A 16,557-nucleotide genomic window follows, 5' to 3' on the forward strand; every position below is an offset into this window, starting at 1 on the left:
ATTTTGGAGCTAATGGCTGGGTAGTATAGGGACAGAAGGTTTGAAGGGTTTTGAAAACAGTGGGTTAAACAAACAAGTGTTGGAGTGGTGCTGGGCCCAGGTGTGTGAGTGGCAAATATGAAAAAAAGTTGGTATTACTATCAGTTTGCTGCTTTTCAAGACACAGAAAATGAGGTTCCGGTGCCACAATATCTACCAAAACTAGACGTTGAATAGACAGGCGACCTGTAAATTAGAATTGTTTTTAAACAGAAAGAGTTAAGCAGATATAGGATTTCTTTCTATTTCTGTCACACTTGTAACAAGCAAAATGCTCTCAAGCAATTAGAAAACTAAAAACAACAACAACAAAACACAAGAAATGTGCTTGCCTCAGTTCATTAATTTGTATCCCAACGAACTGAAGAGTATAATTTCCCTATATTACTTGGAAATTAAATAAATACTTGCACAGTAAGAAACTCAAGTGTAATTTGAAAATATGTCCTGTGACTATAGTGATAAAACCATCCAGATCTGAAGCACACAGCGTGTTGTTCGCTAACACTGCACATCTCCTGCTGAAGCTACCAAATGTGCCACACAGAATTATGTCCCCACAGCTCTAGCCAAACAGTGTGAGCCCAAACCCCTTCCTTTTTATGGGAAGGGGTAGATGAGGTGAGTGTCCCAGGTACTGGGGCTCGGCTCCTTGGTGTGGCTGGCGCTGGTCCTACCGACACAGCGAGGGGAGGCTCTGCTGGTGGTGGGACAGGAGCTGCCTGGAAGGGGATGCAGTGAGCCCCTGCCTGCAGCCCAGATTTCAGCTTGGGTTTGTTGAACAAACCAGTGGGCTTGAAGAAAAGTAGAGGCTCCTGATATTTAGAGCTTTTAAAATATCGCTGAAGTTTTTGCCTAAGGAACCACAGACACTGCAGAGTGCTGCACAGGTAACTCAGGCTTCCTCACTGGTTGCAGCATTCCCATGACTAAAGACCTGTACCTCCTTGTGGCTGACACTGTACTTCTGAATATTTTATTAGCCCATCCAAACGTACCTGCTTCCTTCAGAGTGCTGCATTTCTGATAGTTGGATGTCCGCAGTGCAGGGGCCCTTACATTATACAGCCTTATTTTCTCGATTCGGGAGTCAAAAACTCGCAGGAAAGGATCCTTCTCTTCCCACTGGGAGATTATTTTGTTGTCTATGAAGGTTGCAAACATCTGTGTTTCGATGAAGTGTGACAGGAATGGGAGGTAAGGCTCAGGTTGGTCCGAGAGGAAGGAAGCCTGAAATACAGAGCAGGGCATTAGTGCCACGCTCCTGCTGTGCTCCAACATGACAAACTGTCCTACAGCAGAGAACTGATGCAGCAGCCACCAGGAAGGCTTGGGCAAGGCTTCGCCACCACAAAAACACCCCTCAGAGAGGATGGGATCCAGCTACTGAGGGGTCTGGCTCATGGGTCACCTTTCTGGTCACAACCGTGAGAAATAAGGAGCTTGGGAGGCTTTGTGACAGCTCGAGTAAAGGGAAAATGGAGCTCCTGAAGCTCCATCTGCACTGCCATGTCTTTCAAAGCAGTCTAGTGGCTACTGCCTGCAGGCACCAGCTGTGTGTAACCTGTGTGCGCCCATGTGGGACCTCTGGTCCACACACCCCTGCTTAGGACCAGGTCGCTTACTGAGGTGTCGTGTTTAGTTAGGGATGCACAATGCTCCTCAGCTAATATTCCTCAGTGAAGTTAAGCAGGGCAATTGATCTTGAGATTCCAATTAAATTGAGCATGTGCTTAAATCTCTAACTGAGCTCTGAAAACCCCCACCTTAAAAGCCCATTTTATTGTGTAAGTACTAGCAGAGACTGCATAAACAAACCCTGACTTCTGAAAGCTGCTACTGTTCAACACATAAGTACAAACAAAAACAATAAAAGGCATGGTAGTGATTTTTTGTTTGTTTGTTTTTGTGTGTGTGATAAAAAACTGACTGAAATCAATATTTAGTCTGTTCTTTACTATTTATCCCTCTGACATTCTCCTCAGAGTAGGACTTGTGTCTATAAAAGCTGATGGCTAAGAGCATTATCTACTTTGAGAAGTCATTCAGAAATAATAATTGTGCAAGCTTCCAGACATTTCTCATTCCTCTTGCTAACCTCCACTCTACTTATTTCCCCATTTCTAATCTCAGCTTCCTATTCACTCTTGTGTACACACTACAATGGAGCCATAACAGTACTCTTCTGACATAATGACATGATAACCTTCTACAGAACAAGACTACATGTTAACAAAAAGCCCTACTGTGAGATTAGGAAATAAAAAACATGAAAAAGTGGATCCGCTTTTTGTCTTGTGTGCACACCTCTCCTTTCAGCAAAGGAAAAGAAAAGAAAAAAAGTCACTTTCTATTGCTGCCCTTCCAGAAAACCCACAGGAAAGCCCCCATCAGTCTGTCTGCAGGGCTGCTACATGCCAGGACAGCTCTGAGTGGCTCAGCAGATCCACACCAATTTACCTTGCCAGATGACCTGGCCCCGTGTAATCAAAATGGCAGATGAAGAAGGGAGGATTGAAGAGTACCTAGGCTACATATACATGACACAGATAGTCACCCCCACCTCCTAGAGCACTTTTAGGTGGAAAAATAAATACACAGCTATCTTTACTTTGTCGAAGTTCTGCATTTGTTCCCTGTTGGTCAGCCACGATTCCAGATCGGGGGCAGCCTGAATGACGAACGCCTCATAGTCTGCAAACATTTGCGTGAAGCGGTTGGCAAACACCTCCCGGAGCTGCACGTTCAGTTTGTAGTCCCTCAGCTCCACCTCTTCACACTGCAATTTCACATCCTTCTCTTTTTCCACCAGGGGAGCTGTGATGGTCATCTTCTCCATCGTCACGCCTGTTCTCTTGGCGAGAGCTTGCAGGCGGGCAATGGTTTCATTGCCTTTCAGCAGCTCGTACATATTGAGGGCATTGCCAGGGATGTTCCCATTCTTTTTGTCATTCACCAAGTCACTAAGCACCAGGTTCTTGAGTTTGGTGGCGCTGTCGCTGCAGTGCAGATTGCCCTCCGGTGGGATCCCAAACTGCAGGAGGACCTCGGAGATCTCCTGGATGAACTCCAGTTTGTTGGGGAACTGGGGAAATTCCTCTGGCAGTTCAATGAAATGGTTGTCAATGTCCACAAAGCACAAGTTTGCCTGAAAGATGAAGAAAAGTTTCAAAATGGACACTCAGCATTGAGGGGACTACTGTGCTAAGTAGCCCGATTTTCCCAGAACGTTTCCAGACAAAAGGATAAGAGCACACATTTGCAAGAGAATTACTTTTAAGCATGACTTCAGTAATGCTGAGGGCCAGGTGGACGTCACTGATTTAATAAATTAATAAAGACTCCCCAGTTTGTTCTCCTGGGACTTGCAGATCCTAAACTTGTTGATCCTATTGCAAAGCCTTGATATTCCCTCCCAGCACAGCTGGGGAGGCAGCAGCAAGTGGGATGTGCAGCACCATTTCTCAGCCCCTGTAAACACTAGCAGCATAAATCACCACATCTCCAGGCTGTGTTTTATTTTACTAGGGGCATCTGTAGTTGTGCTACCAACAAACAAGGATGTCACTTACAAAGATGATGCAGGGGCAAAGCTACAAAAGAGGGTCCTATGAAAATCCTTTGTGATCATGCCTGAGTATATCTTGTCCATAGGATATACTGTTTCCCCACTTTCCCCATTCCCCTGCTTCTGTCTTTTCATCTTGGAAACTGCTCTGCCTGAGATACAGATTGCTCTCAGACAGCTTTTCTGTGCATGGAGATGGATCTCAGCCCAGAAGATTAACACTAAGTGGAGACATGAATCTAGCAGAGCAGACACTAGCAGTCAATGGGGGGAGGGAAGCACCCTACATAAAAATTAATTACATTGCAAGTGCACCCTCGGGAATAATAGTAGAGTGAAAAACAGTAACTGGTGTTCTGAACTGTGGCTTACAGCTGAAATTCAGTGAGTGCACCATGCTGAATAAAATCTTAAAAGAGGACAGATTCTCCAGGTGCTGAGCTCTGAATGGTTTCACCTTGGCATTAAAAGCTGAATACACCACAAGACAGCAGGAGCAGGTCTGTGTTAGTCTGACTCGGCCACTGCCACAGCTCCTCCAGCTTTTCTAAGGCGCATTGACTGCTCTTTGCTTCTCACAAAATGCTGCAGACTAAGGGTATTAGTAGCCATTTGGTAGAAGTACCCCTTCAACTTACTTTTTCATAGTAAATTGGACTGTACAACGCATTTCTTCATACAAAACAACTTGCTTTAGCTAACTATGTAGCTACTAAAGAGTTATGGATGCGTTGGTATGGTTTCTTAGCTCAGGGACTGTCTTCTTATCTATCAATATTTCATTTCAAAGGCTTTTTAATTTCAGCTCTGCATATCATTTGCAAAATTTGAAAAATGAGATTTGGATTCAGAACACCCTTGGGGAATTGGTCTCACTTCTCTCTTCAAAAACACCCGATGATTAAAGTTAATGCAGAGGGATTAGTAACCTTAAGACAGCATGATGGCCAGTTGTTAGAATTTTTATCTCTAACGTACAAATGGTTTATATTTAGACTAAAAGCCTGACAAGCCAGCCCCTGGCCTGAACAAGAAAGGAATGCTAAAGTGAACAGTGCTTCCTCACTGCTTGCATGTTGAAGGACGTTATTTTATTTTTTTGGTTGTCTAGAGGAATTTGAGATTCAAGATCTTCCCAGGTCAATGCCCCTTCTTTCCCTCTCCCACAGTTATGGGACCTGTGGTGCTCCTAAATGCTGGGCTGTTATTTTTTACCCAATTGCTAAACATTTTAACAGGGTGTTTTTTCACTCCCACAATTACTGTTCCCTCATTGGAAATATTCAATTTGTTATCCCAGTGATACTGCAAACCCATCACATTAAAATTTTAATTTAATGAAAATGACAGCTTAATCTGCTAACTAAAAGCATATGACTAATAACTTTAAAAAAAAACACCACAGTAATTATGTAACATTAATATGGTTTTACTGAAAAGCATTATTAGATAACAGCTTCATTTCCACACCACTGCAAATTTCATGTGATTGGACCATTGTATCCAGGAGGTAAGATTTGATTTGCAATGCTACCTGCTACCCAAGCTCAGAACCAGTCACCTCCACCTAGCACCTGAAATAAATCTTTATTAAAAACCACATTATCCTTGCCCTGTGTTTATCCCTCCACTTCCACATATAAACTCTCCTTATTGCATGTTCTTCTCCACTGCTGCTCTCACTGCCTGCTCAGTAAGAGGGCATGTTTGCAAGCCTCTGTCCCCAGGAGAGGTCCCTGCAGGGACAGCAGGTATTGTAGTGCCACAGCTATTCTTATGAAAACACCCATTTTAAGGAGAAACCCAAGTTAATATACCCAGATTGCTCAAGAAATGGGCCCTAAAGCAGTCAACATCAGGAAGCAGAGCAGACTAGCAATATCCCGAAGACTTGGCAGTGTGGAAAGTGATCAGTGGCTAGATGAAAACAAGAAGCGGTTTTAAACACTGTGGTCAAATTCCACATAGGAAAAAATCTCTATTTCACTCTCCACCACTGGTGACTTCAACACCAAGAATCAGTGGATGACCTTATTTTCTCAGGGGAAAGAATGATAGACAGGGCAAAGTCTTCGTGTCCCATTGCACATGGGACAGGCAATCTTCAGTGTGAAAGATCACCACTGGAGTGAGTTTCTAAGTGGTTCACAGGCCATATATTAATGCAGCTCTGGCTGATTTGAAGCCAGGATGCTGGTCTAGTGGTAGACCTTGACCTAGACAGGAATGCAGGTCTTTACTTGTGGGTATGATGAGGCTGACAGGATGAAGCACACTTCTCGTCAGGCAACAGGGTGACAGGGACAATTTTAAACCATCTAGCTACTGTACCTGACATCCAGTTTCACAAAGACCATCCCCAAATTAAATGCTCCTTAGCCCTTTGCAATAGGACTGTGACACTGACAAAGAGTGAAACATGGTGATGCATGTGACATAGGAAAAGCAGAGAAACTAAGCATCACAGCAGGTAGTAGTAGAACTTAGAAGTGAGTACAACTAGCTACACTTGCTAAATTCAGAAGTACACCAAGAAGGACTGCAGAGATTTCTCCTGCTACCTCTCCCCTGCTGGAAAACAGGGTATCTGTGAAAACGGTTTTCATGGTGCCAGAGACACCTCCTAGCACGCAATGTCGTTTTCCAGCAGGGATTCACGCCAATGCCAGTAATGTGCTTCAGAGGAACAGCACCAAGGGCAGACGCTTACCTCCTGAGGCAGCTCCAGCTTGGAGCGGTCGGTTCCCTCCTTGGACTGCAGCCCCATCAGGTAGGGAACAGGAGCGTCCAGAAAATGCAGGAGGGAGGCGGGAAGGATGGGGACATACACGTGCTGCCACTGAAATGGGAACAGCAGCGTCGTGATCCCCTCTGCCACCGTCATCAGGCGCTGGTAATCTACATAGGGAGAGAACAGGAGAGACATTGAATTATCTTCCTGTGCTTCACTTCTGGAATCTGGTTCACCGGAACAGCAGTGACAACATAAATCAGAGACAGTGTTACATGGTAAGATGCTTTTTTGAAAATAAGACAATATTTAAAAGCCAAAAGCATTACTTAATTCATTAAAACTCATTACCCCCAGGAATAAACTGCTGAGCATAAATATTCATATCTTATCTAGATCTATTCTATCATTAAATTCATTTATTAAAAAGATACCAAAAATTATCTCTAAAGTACAGGATAATAATACTATGATTCTATAAAAAGCATACATTTTTTTACGAGGAAAAAGGGGAATAAAGGAAGTGAACTTCAAAGAAACATTGTGGTGAGGCTTTCTCACTTGCTTCCTGTCTATGTTTAAGTCACTACTACTTCTAAGGCTGAGTGTATTTTCCAAGAGACTCACCTTGCTTACACACTAGCAGAAATTCATCATCCCCAAGTATAAAAAAGGACTGTTTTAACATAAAATCCAAACAGAAGCCTAATGGAGATTCAGTTCTTAAAATAGTCTGTATAGCTAGCGTTTTTATATTGCATTGTTTTCCTAAATTTCTATTTAATTCACTAGTTTATTGCTTTGTAATATTGTGGTTCAAGTAAACATTTTGTGCGTTACCTTTTAAACTGAAATTTAATTTGATCCAGCTGGGCCACAAAAATATTTCATATTTCAGATTTTGGATAAGAGCAAATTATTTTTCAAATATACAGCTTGCAAGCTGTTAAAGACCGTGAAACCAGGTGATTTCTTCTGTATTATAGCTGCTGCTGCATTTATGGCAGCTCCCCCTAAATTTTAAAGAGCAAAAAAGTACTTAAGACCTAGCTCCTTAGGAGCCTTAACTTATTGTGAAGAAGCAGCGTATCTCATTTAACATCAGTGGCTAACAACAAGAGTACCAAAGTGAATGTTTTAAGATGGCTTCAGTTTTGCACGAGGTGCACTGCACAGCCAGGAAGGGAGTTATTTGGCCCCCCAAGAAAAGACCATTCTGGGGGTCTGTGACTTCTGCTGCTCTTTGGTATTCCCAGAGAGCTGTTCCCCTCAGCCCCAGTGCACAGGCACCTCACCAGCAGCTGGCAAGCATGACTGAAGGGATGTCACTAGGGCTGCCTACAGCAGCAGGGCTCAGTGACAGCCATCATGTTCTCACCAGCTTTGGCTTCGGCAAGTAAAAGGTTTCCACCCTCTCCAAGGCTAGATGAAGATCCTAGCTAAGACCTGGGTTGTTTCCCACCTCTCCTAGTCCCTGTGCCCCGCTCTGTGAAGTGACAGAGATATGTAGCAACACTCTGGCTTTGCATCAGGCAAGAAGCCTGTCCTCCTGTAGGCCCACAACTGCTTTCATGTGGATAGCATCCCAGCCGGGCTCCTCCTGCTCCTGAACAAGCCAGCCTGACATCCTGGCAGACATCAGTGACAGCCAAAGTGCCGTCATCTGACACTGCTCGGCTTTTAGGAGGTCACTGGGAAGATGCACTTGAATAAATATGTAAATTAAAACAACAAATTGCATAACCCTTTCTCATTCTTGCTAGCAGCTCTCTGTGGAAAACCTGCCTCAATCTACAGGAGGTCAGCTGGCAGGGCAAAAACATTTTTCATCTTGTCCTGCTAATACCTAGTCACTCAGTCTTCAAACTGATTTTCCAAAACACAAGTCAGTCTCAAGGTTACACCTCAAAACCACTCCTAACTACACATCAGCCATTTACGAATCTCTCCCTTTGAAATGGTCTGCAATTATACATGTCTATTGGCTGTCTTGTTGAGGAACATTTACACAAAATCAACTTACAGAATCTACTGGTGAAGCTTGGGCATCAAAGGAATTAAGATATTATGTAAACATAACTCCTCAAGCTTTAAAAGTTAAAAAAAAAAAAATCAAATACAGAAAATAGCATATCTTAGTATGCACAAGATGACTTCAAAGGCTGTTCTGATTTACATGGTCATGTGAAAGGACAGATCTTCATGGCAGGGTTGCAAGCATTTTTTTTTGCATAAGGGTGTTCAACTCTGGAAATGCATGCTCACTCTCTTTTCTTTTTTTTTTTTTTTAATAGTACTGACAATATTTAACATGTTCACTAGCGCATTTTGTAACTGATTTGCTACGAGGAAAGTTGTTTTCAAAAAAATGAGATGACAAAATTATTAGGCTATTTGTTACCGTTTAGCAATGCTTGTTAGTGATTAGCAGAGATAAAAACATTTACATACCCAGCAATTTTCACTGAAGAGAAGGAAATTCCCAGAAAAATAATGATTTAAGGAAAAAAAAAAAAAAAGGAAATGGTTCTGTTGATATTTTTTTAATGAAGTAAGTACTTTGTGCTTATTTTCAAGCCTGAACAAGATTAGGCACCTACTCTTAAGTTTCCCTGTAAAGCACAAGGTCTTTTTTGACAGAAATTCTTGCACCTGTCAGCATTTGAGAGAAGCTTGTGTGTTTACTGAGGGCAACCTGGAAACAAAGGATTCACCCATTTCCCCAAACCAGAAACAGAAAAAGGGAGGCAGAATAGAAGAAAAGGAAGGAGGGAAAGAATGAAAGTGGGAGGAAAAATCAGGGTATGTATAAATGGTGTGTGTTTGTGTCAAGAGAAGACCTTCCTGATCCTATCCCACCACCACTGTCAGACTTCAATAGCAATCTCCAACTGCAAGCCAGGTTTTGCTTGTGATTGATGAACGACAGCCCAGGTAGGAAAGATATTCTCTGATCCTGCTCCAGTCTTTGGAGCTGCAACAGGGGATTAGATAGCATTTGCCAGCATAGGGAAGTGTGTTTGGAGAAGCCCGTTTGATGAGCAGAGTGTGCACACTACAGCCCCATTCCCCATCTGTTTGACATCAGGAAACATCCACAAAAGATACAAAAAGTAAAAACACTGTCTGGGTGTTACCCACTAAAGGTCACAAACTCAGCGATGAAAGGCTCAAATCAAGGCAACTTCCTGAGACGTGAGAATAAATTTCCTTCCTCTTCTTTTCCTACTTCCATTGCTATTTCTCTCTTCCTTGCAGCTTTCATTTCTCCCTGCCCCCAGAGTGACAACAGCTTATACCACGGGACTGATTTTGCTTGGTGGCCATACCTGCTTCCCTCGCCCTGCCTTCTTGGGATACTTTCCCCAGCACAGGGAACACTGGCAAGCACAGTGCCTACAGCAAGTTCTTCATATTCAGAGTTAAATCTCTCATTTATAAACAGGATGTCTTCCAACAGAAACTGCTCAAGGAGGATAATCCCAGGGCAAAGCAGCCCCTGTGGCATCTATTGCAAGAGCTGCCTCTGAACTGCCGCTCGGCTGGATTTGGCACGGGTCGTTCTCTCACACTTAACCTTCCCCCCTAAGTGAAGAAGAGGGCAACAGAGCTGAGTTCAAAGAGCCTGGATTCAACCCCTTCCCCTGGCAGCATCTGCCAGGGGCCCTTGGCCAAGTCTCTACATCTTACTTCCCTGCGCAGGAAAAGTAACTGCGATGCACGCCTGCTCCACCATGGGCCGGCAGCTCTGCCGTGCGAGTGCCATGCTACAGCCACGCTTTGTGAAGTTGTGGAAATACTCACAGGGATGACAGGATACAGTTCGATGCTTAAAGTGCAAGCCTTGAAGGATTCCTGTGCCATTATGAATCACTGTTTGGTGCTAGGGATGGAAATGGTTTCAGCTTTTGAACATCGACTCACACTAAATGTTTTTCCGATGGAGGGCAAAATTTGGCAAATATTTTGGTGTTGTTGCTAATTCTTCATAATATAATAACAGGACAGCAACCAAGCAGAATGATATTATAATAGATACTGTGCACATCAAAATATCTGTCCCAGAGAGCTCACAGTCCAAACACAAGCAGCAACTGAGAAAACAAAACAAAAGTAATCCTGCTCCTTTCATTTTACAGATTGGGTATAGAAACTCTGAGATGCTAAGCAATTCACAAAGCTCAACATAACAATTGCTTTTCCCACTGTACAAAGCAGTCTGATATCTCAAAATCCTTCCCATGCTGCAGCAAAGCAAAACAAATATTTGAGAAGGGAAAGAGACATCAATGTCTCTGTTCAGAACAGCAGAGACCTCCCTTATTCAGGCGCTTCCTCAAAACAGGTTCAAATCTTTAGTCATAAACAGAAGAGATTTCCACCTGGAGGGGCCTTCTCAGCAAATGCCCAACCACAGGATTTTTGATTATAAAGCATGTGCAAGAGCGCTCACACTCATGCACACCAGGACCTGTATTCTTGCTGTCATCAGTAAACCGTTATTTCAGTTTAATTTCATCTGCCTGCCTAACGAAAAAACAATTTGGTAGCTTTCCACCTATGTCTTGCAGTAACCATCCAGGGGTAGCACAGAAAACCTACAGCATAGCTGGAGCCTCAGCATGGAACTTCTAAATCCAGTGCAATGCTTTAAATAAAAAAAAAAAAAAGGAGGGTGGGGGGAAAGGCCATGCTTCCTCCTTCTTTTCCTTTTTACATCCTTTTTTGTATAAAATTTGCAAGTACTTGGAAATATTTGAAAGGATGGGTTATCTGGACACCACTTCCTTTTCTCTACAGCTTTTTGAACATACAACAAGCATAACTGTGACTCTGCAAATCCGTGTCATCATACGTATCCTGGAAGATGATAGTCCAATCATCCACGAAGAGTGCTTTTCCGAAAGGAAAAAAACAAAGCTGGTGGGAGGTGTCCCTGCCCATGGCAGAGGGGTGGGGCTTGATGGTTTTTCAGGTCCCTTCCAACCCAAACCATTCTGTGACTCTATGATTAACAACTTTTCCATACACTACCTCTTCAGTCAAAGTACTATAAGTAATTGCAATTCAACAGTTACTTTTTGTAATGAAATGTGGATTAACTGAGTCAGGTACACTGGAGAAACCGGGAAATAGAAAAGAATACTTTGTTTTGAGCTCTGAGCATAAGGCAGGACCGACGCACAACATCCCAGCCAACAATCATGAGACCTGCCTGGTGGCTTGCTGCCCTCAGATCTGTGAGGCTTATATATAGCACACCGCAGATGAAAAGGAAATCTGAAATTCACATCTGAGATAAAAATTGTTTATGAAAGCAAAGTTTTTCAAACCTGAGCTCAACAGATCCTCTGGAGCAATGCATATGAGACTTCAAAGCACCCTGGAAGCTTCCATCTCAGACCTGACTTGTGCACTGGCAGCGGGAATGAGTGACAAGTCAGGCTGGGTGACTTTCAGGAGATGTCACATTCGCTTCAGGAAGTGTTTATTCACCATAGGAAGCACTGTGCAGCAGCGCTGCCTTCAGGGAACTTCAGCAGGCTGCAGACACGGGGCTGTAGGCAGCAGAGTCTTGGGTAAAGGACCAGGGCCTATGGGTGCCTCTCGCCCCAGGCAGGCAGGGGTGACACGGTACACGAGTTACCAGATAAAAGCAGAGTAGCAATTTATGCAAATCTGAAAACACGTTATTTTCTTAAACAGGATGATCCAGACAAGTCTGCATCTAATTGCCTGAACTACGAATTAGCCTCTCAGACTGTGGGTCAGCATTGCCCTGAGGGGGAACGACCTAAGGCCAACATTTGCCGAGGCCAACTCTTCCCATTTTTCCCTCACTGGCAAGAACTTAATAGGAAAACAATCACCTCCACTTCAATAAACTTCCCTTTATACTGCTGATCTGTGTCAGAGCCAGCCACTAGTGGTTCAGAATAAATTTGTTTATGATCAGCTTAAGAATTATTTCACAGAAAAAACTTGAATCTGCTCTGGTTACTGGCATAGTCAAGCCTCCAAAATGGAAATATAATGGGAAATATAAAGATCAAATTTAATAAGTGGCCAAGTGATGGAGTGTGTGTGTGTGCAGTGACAAAGGCAGCCACCTATCTTCCTCTGCACTTCGTCATTAACACGAACAAGAGTGGGGCTGCAGTACAGACCTGTACTAGCTGGCTCACCTTGCTTCCAGCTGCTTTAAAAATTTTGACTTTTCAGGCAGCATCGACTTCACTAATAAACCTGAGTTAACCTGAAATTGAAAAATGTTTTTGCCTTTTCACCAAACGTAAAAGCCAAGAGGGTGTTTAGTTCTTTGGATGCAATTACTCATCTCCTTTCTGGGGCAGCAAGCACTTCAGTCTCCCATGACTGTGGTGCTGTTGAGGTCCTAAATGTGGATTATAACCGATCCACATAAATTTCCCCACGTAAATTGTTTAGCATTAGATCTGCAGTGGGTTTCAATACGTTTTGAAGAATGTCAGTGTGGAGTGCAACTGCTTAAATGAGGAACAGTGGAGAACAAAGATTTTCTGCATAATTATTTGGTGTAACAATGCTTTAACAGGCAAACACATCATGCATGTATTCATTTCAAAAAGTCTCTCCCAAAACAGACTTCATTAGAATGATCTTTCAGACACAATCTTTTTCTAGGGCACGACTATACAGAAGCATATATATAAGCCATTCGTATTATAATGCCTAAGATTAAAAAAAGTAATGCAAAGAATGCTTCAATCTTTGAGGAGCAATTACTCAAACCCTTTGAAAAACAACTTGGGAAATACTCAAAATTATAATGCCAGAAACAGCCTAAGCTGTAAGAAGTTTATCTTTGTCTCATCCGTGTTCCCTCTCGTGTTTAAATCCCTAGAAAGGCAGGCATAAAGAACAGATTGCCGAGGTTGTCGCAGAGCCTGCGATTTAATTCATCTCTCTCCAGCAGACATCTCACGCCAGTAGCATTTTGTTACTGATCCTTGGGAAATTGGAGCAGCTATCACCGAGTGTTATTAACTTGGACACTGCTGGAAGCCTGGACATTCACAATACCATTACATCGCCACAGTCGCATGGGAAAGCTGTGCTCTGAATGAAATAAAGGGCACTTGCAAGAGTATTAATTTTTAAGATTGAATAAACTACAATAAAACTACAACAGCAATTCTGTTCCACAAACGTCTGTAAGCCCCAAGCTTATACAATATTAACTGTGTGCTACACCATGTGCCTTGTTTAGTAATAAGTATGACTCTTTGTATCAGCTTTCCCCATTTTATTGAGAATCTTGAGGTCTCTTGAAAGTCATAGGAATGCATCATAATCCAGGCTTTACGTTTTAGAGGATGAGGTTTATAGGACTGCAATACAAAGACTGCACCCTGAAGAACTGTGGAGAAAAATACCTAATCCCTCCCCTTGGTTTTTAAAGGCCTGATGTTAAAATCTGGCACTATTTAAACTTAAAACTATTTTCCACATCCAAGCAGCTGTAGCCTGAGGCCACAGGAGTTCTCCTCCCAGTGCATTCAGGTACAGCTCTCTGCATCACCTGTGCAGGCCAAATCTGGCACTTCCAGACATTTGTTACATCTACCTACCAAAAATAACTTTGATTAAGCCCCTGGAACCCTACGCTGTCTCCAGGAGAAGTAAGGACCCATTTCTTCAGTCCTGCCATTGAGGGGACAAGCACAGGTCTCTGTTAATTACCAGCTGGCCTCTCTTTGTTCGAGTTTTGCCCTGACACTGCCACAGCCCAGCACCCTGTTCACAAGCTGCACAGACATTTCACATCTTCAGACTGAAATACTTGGGCCGTAGTGGCTTTTGCTGTAGAAGGCACAATCATCCACGCCAGTAGTTCCCAAACTGTGGTTTGTAAAGCCACAGCAAGAGCTCTGCAGCACCAGACTGCTTCCAAGTTTAAACCACAAGCCCAAGACAAATTGAGGATTAAGGTAGCTGCCTGCAGTCCAGAAAGTTTGGGAACCAAGGAGCTTAAGAGAATGAGCCCATCATTCCCTAATGGTAATCTCTCCACCCTTCTGCTCCACTGCCACAGCTGCAAAGGGAAATTACAGCTCACTGCAATCCCTTCTTTTGCACAAGGGATGGGATCCAGGTCATATACCCACAAAATACCACAAACAGATCAAATAGATACCAAAAGCTGACTGCAGCAGCCACAGTACATATAGTTACCAATTGGTCCTGTCCCCACTGCAGAGCTGGGCTGCATGCTGTCACATTGTGCTGGGAATGTGTCCTGGACAAGCTGGGGAAAGTCATCCAACACCCTCACCTCCTCATTTAGTTGGATGCCTTTGTTCAGGCTGCTGGAAATAGTATTGCTCAGCTACATGGTTCAAAATAAACTTTTTCATCATTAACTCCTAATCCACTTGGGAAAACAAACAAACAAACAAACAAAAAAACAACCAACCAACCAAACAAAAACACTCCAGAGCAGCCAGTACCATTTCCACATAACCTTCCTGCTAGCCCTTTGCTATTGTTACCACCATCTCTGTCAGCAAACAGGAGCACCTCTGCTTTGCTACCACCCTTTCCACAGGGAGACCACTGCCCATGCCTGCTTATAAAGCCTGGAGTTAAAGCCACCAGAGCTTGGAGCTTTGGTCATTTTGCTCCCACTATTTGCAGTTTTCATAGCTCTCTCTTTCCTGGCCTTGAAATGTAATCAGCCATTAGAAGGCAGATGTTTAGTGAGGAGTTTAAGGGTCTCAGCAGACAGCCAGCAGGCTTATTCGACAGTCAGGGCTGCGTAACAATTTGCATTTGCACTAAACTTTCTAAAAAACAGTCTTTATTCTTGAAAAAAAGACCACATTTCTTGGCAAGCTTGAATGAAAAGCTTCCTTCCAACAAGGCTAGGGGAACTACAAGAAAGTAATTTTACTTTTTCTACATATGTTGTTAGCAGCTCCCTCACTGAAATAGCTTGCTGAGCTGCAGCAGGCTTTGGGCCACTGCTCTGATGCCTTGAGTGTTGTACTGCAGCACTTCAGCGCACTCTGACTTTGGGTTAATAATGCTATCTTGCTTGAAATTGCACCCCGTGGACACACAACTATCTTCTACTAATCTCTTGTTGAATTTGGGAAGGCTGCAGCAAAGCCCAGACCACTGGCAACACAGCCCAGCAAGTACATCCTCTTTAAATCAGAAAGGGTAAAGAGGACAAATTTGCAATTTTATCTCATTCATTATTTTGAAAAGAGAGATGCAGAAGCCAAAAACTTCTTTTCATCTTCTGCCTTGAAAGAACTTGGGGTTAAGAAAGCGTTTCTCCCTGATGCACCTGAAAGCTTAAAGAATAGATTTCAGTAATATCTAGGCTAGTCATATCACAAAAAGGAAGAGCTGTTTTGCTTTCTCTTTCAGGAATCGCAAGAATGACATTTGAAAGAAGTTGCAGTGCACGAGCCAAGCACTCAGCTATCAAGCTATGCCAAAACTGCAGCTTTGCACTTGACCTCCACTCCTCATGCCTCACCTCTGGGAACCAGCATTACAATGCTATTTACATAATCACAGTGTTTCCCTAACACAACTCCCTGGCTGCTTTTCCCTGTGCTCCATCAAGATGTGTCTGTATTGGATAGGGAGGTAAAGGTCGTGTCAAGGATAGCTCTCAGCTTGCCAGTAGAGGGAGAGGATAAAAGATCCAGATTTTGGAGGGTGGAGAGGATTAATGCTCACTATCTCATTTACCCTTTAAAAAAAAACAACAAAAAAAAAACAGCAAAACAATCCCCAGTGAAAACAAAAACAAGTAAACCCTTACATTATACCAAATGATTGGAAGACAACAACACTCATTTATCTAACTTCAGGGGGCACTCTGAAAATTGAGTCAAAAACATGTTTTTGACTCAAGTCAGTGGATATTCTGTATCTGTCTCAAGGACTATTACAAACGTACTGCACACTCAGCTGCTATCCACCTGCACAGAATATTACTTAAACACAATCTGATAAACTATATATTTTATTTTTTTGGCCCATACTACTAGCTTACAATAAAAACTTCCAGTTTTCAGTGAGTCCACGACCAAGGACCTGGGTGGGAATGATGAGCAGGGATGGGGAGGCATTTCAGAAGTGCAGCTGTTTCATATTGAACCCCGTCGTCAGGTAGCAGAGGCAGCACAAATCAAACGGAGGAAGAAAGGGGTAAGCATCC

The 16,557-nt window shown here is 43.1% G+C and overlaps 1 protein-coding gene across 1 annotated transcript in view; it reads right to left on the reverse strand.

Moving 5' to 3' along the window:
- DENND5B (DENN domain containing 5B) overlaps positions 1-16,557 on the reverse strand; it is a 110,554-nt gene that overhangs the window by 36,396 nt on the left and 57,601 nt on the right. The window contains exons 4-6 of the mRNA XM_084306619.1: positions 6,318-6,505; positions 2,651-3,187; positions 1,038-1,269 (exon numbers count right to left, since the gene is read on the reverse strand). Coding sequence (XP_084162745.1) covers positions 1,038-1,269; positions 2,651-3,187; positions 6,318-6,505 — 957 coding nt within the window. The remainder of the gene's footprint in view (positions 1-1,037; positions 1,270-2,650; positions 3,188-6,317; positions 6,506-16,557) is intronic.

This window comes from Netta rufina (genome assembly GCF_964035555.1).
Source record: "Netta rufina genome assembly, chromosome: 1".
Classification (NCBI taxonomy): Eukaryota; Metazoa; Chordata; class Aves; order Anseriformes; family Anatidae; genus Netta; species Netta rufina.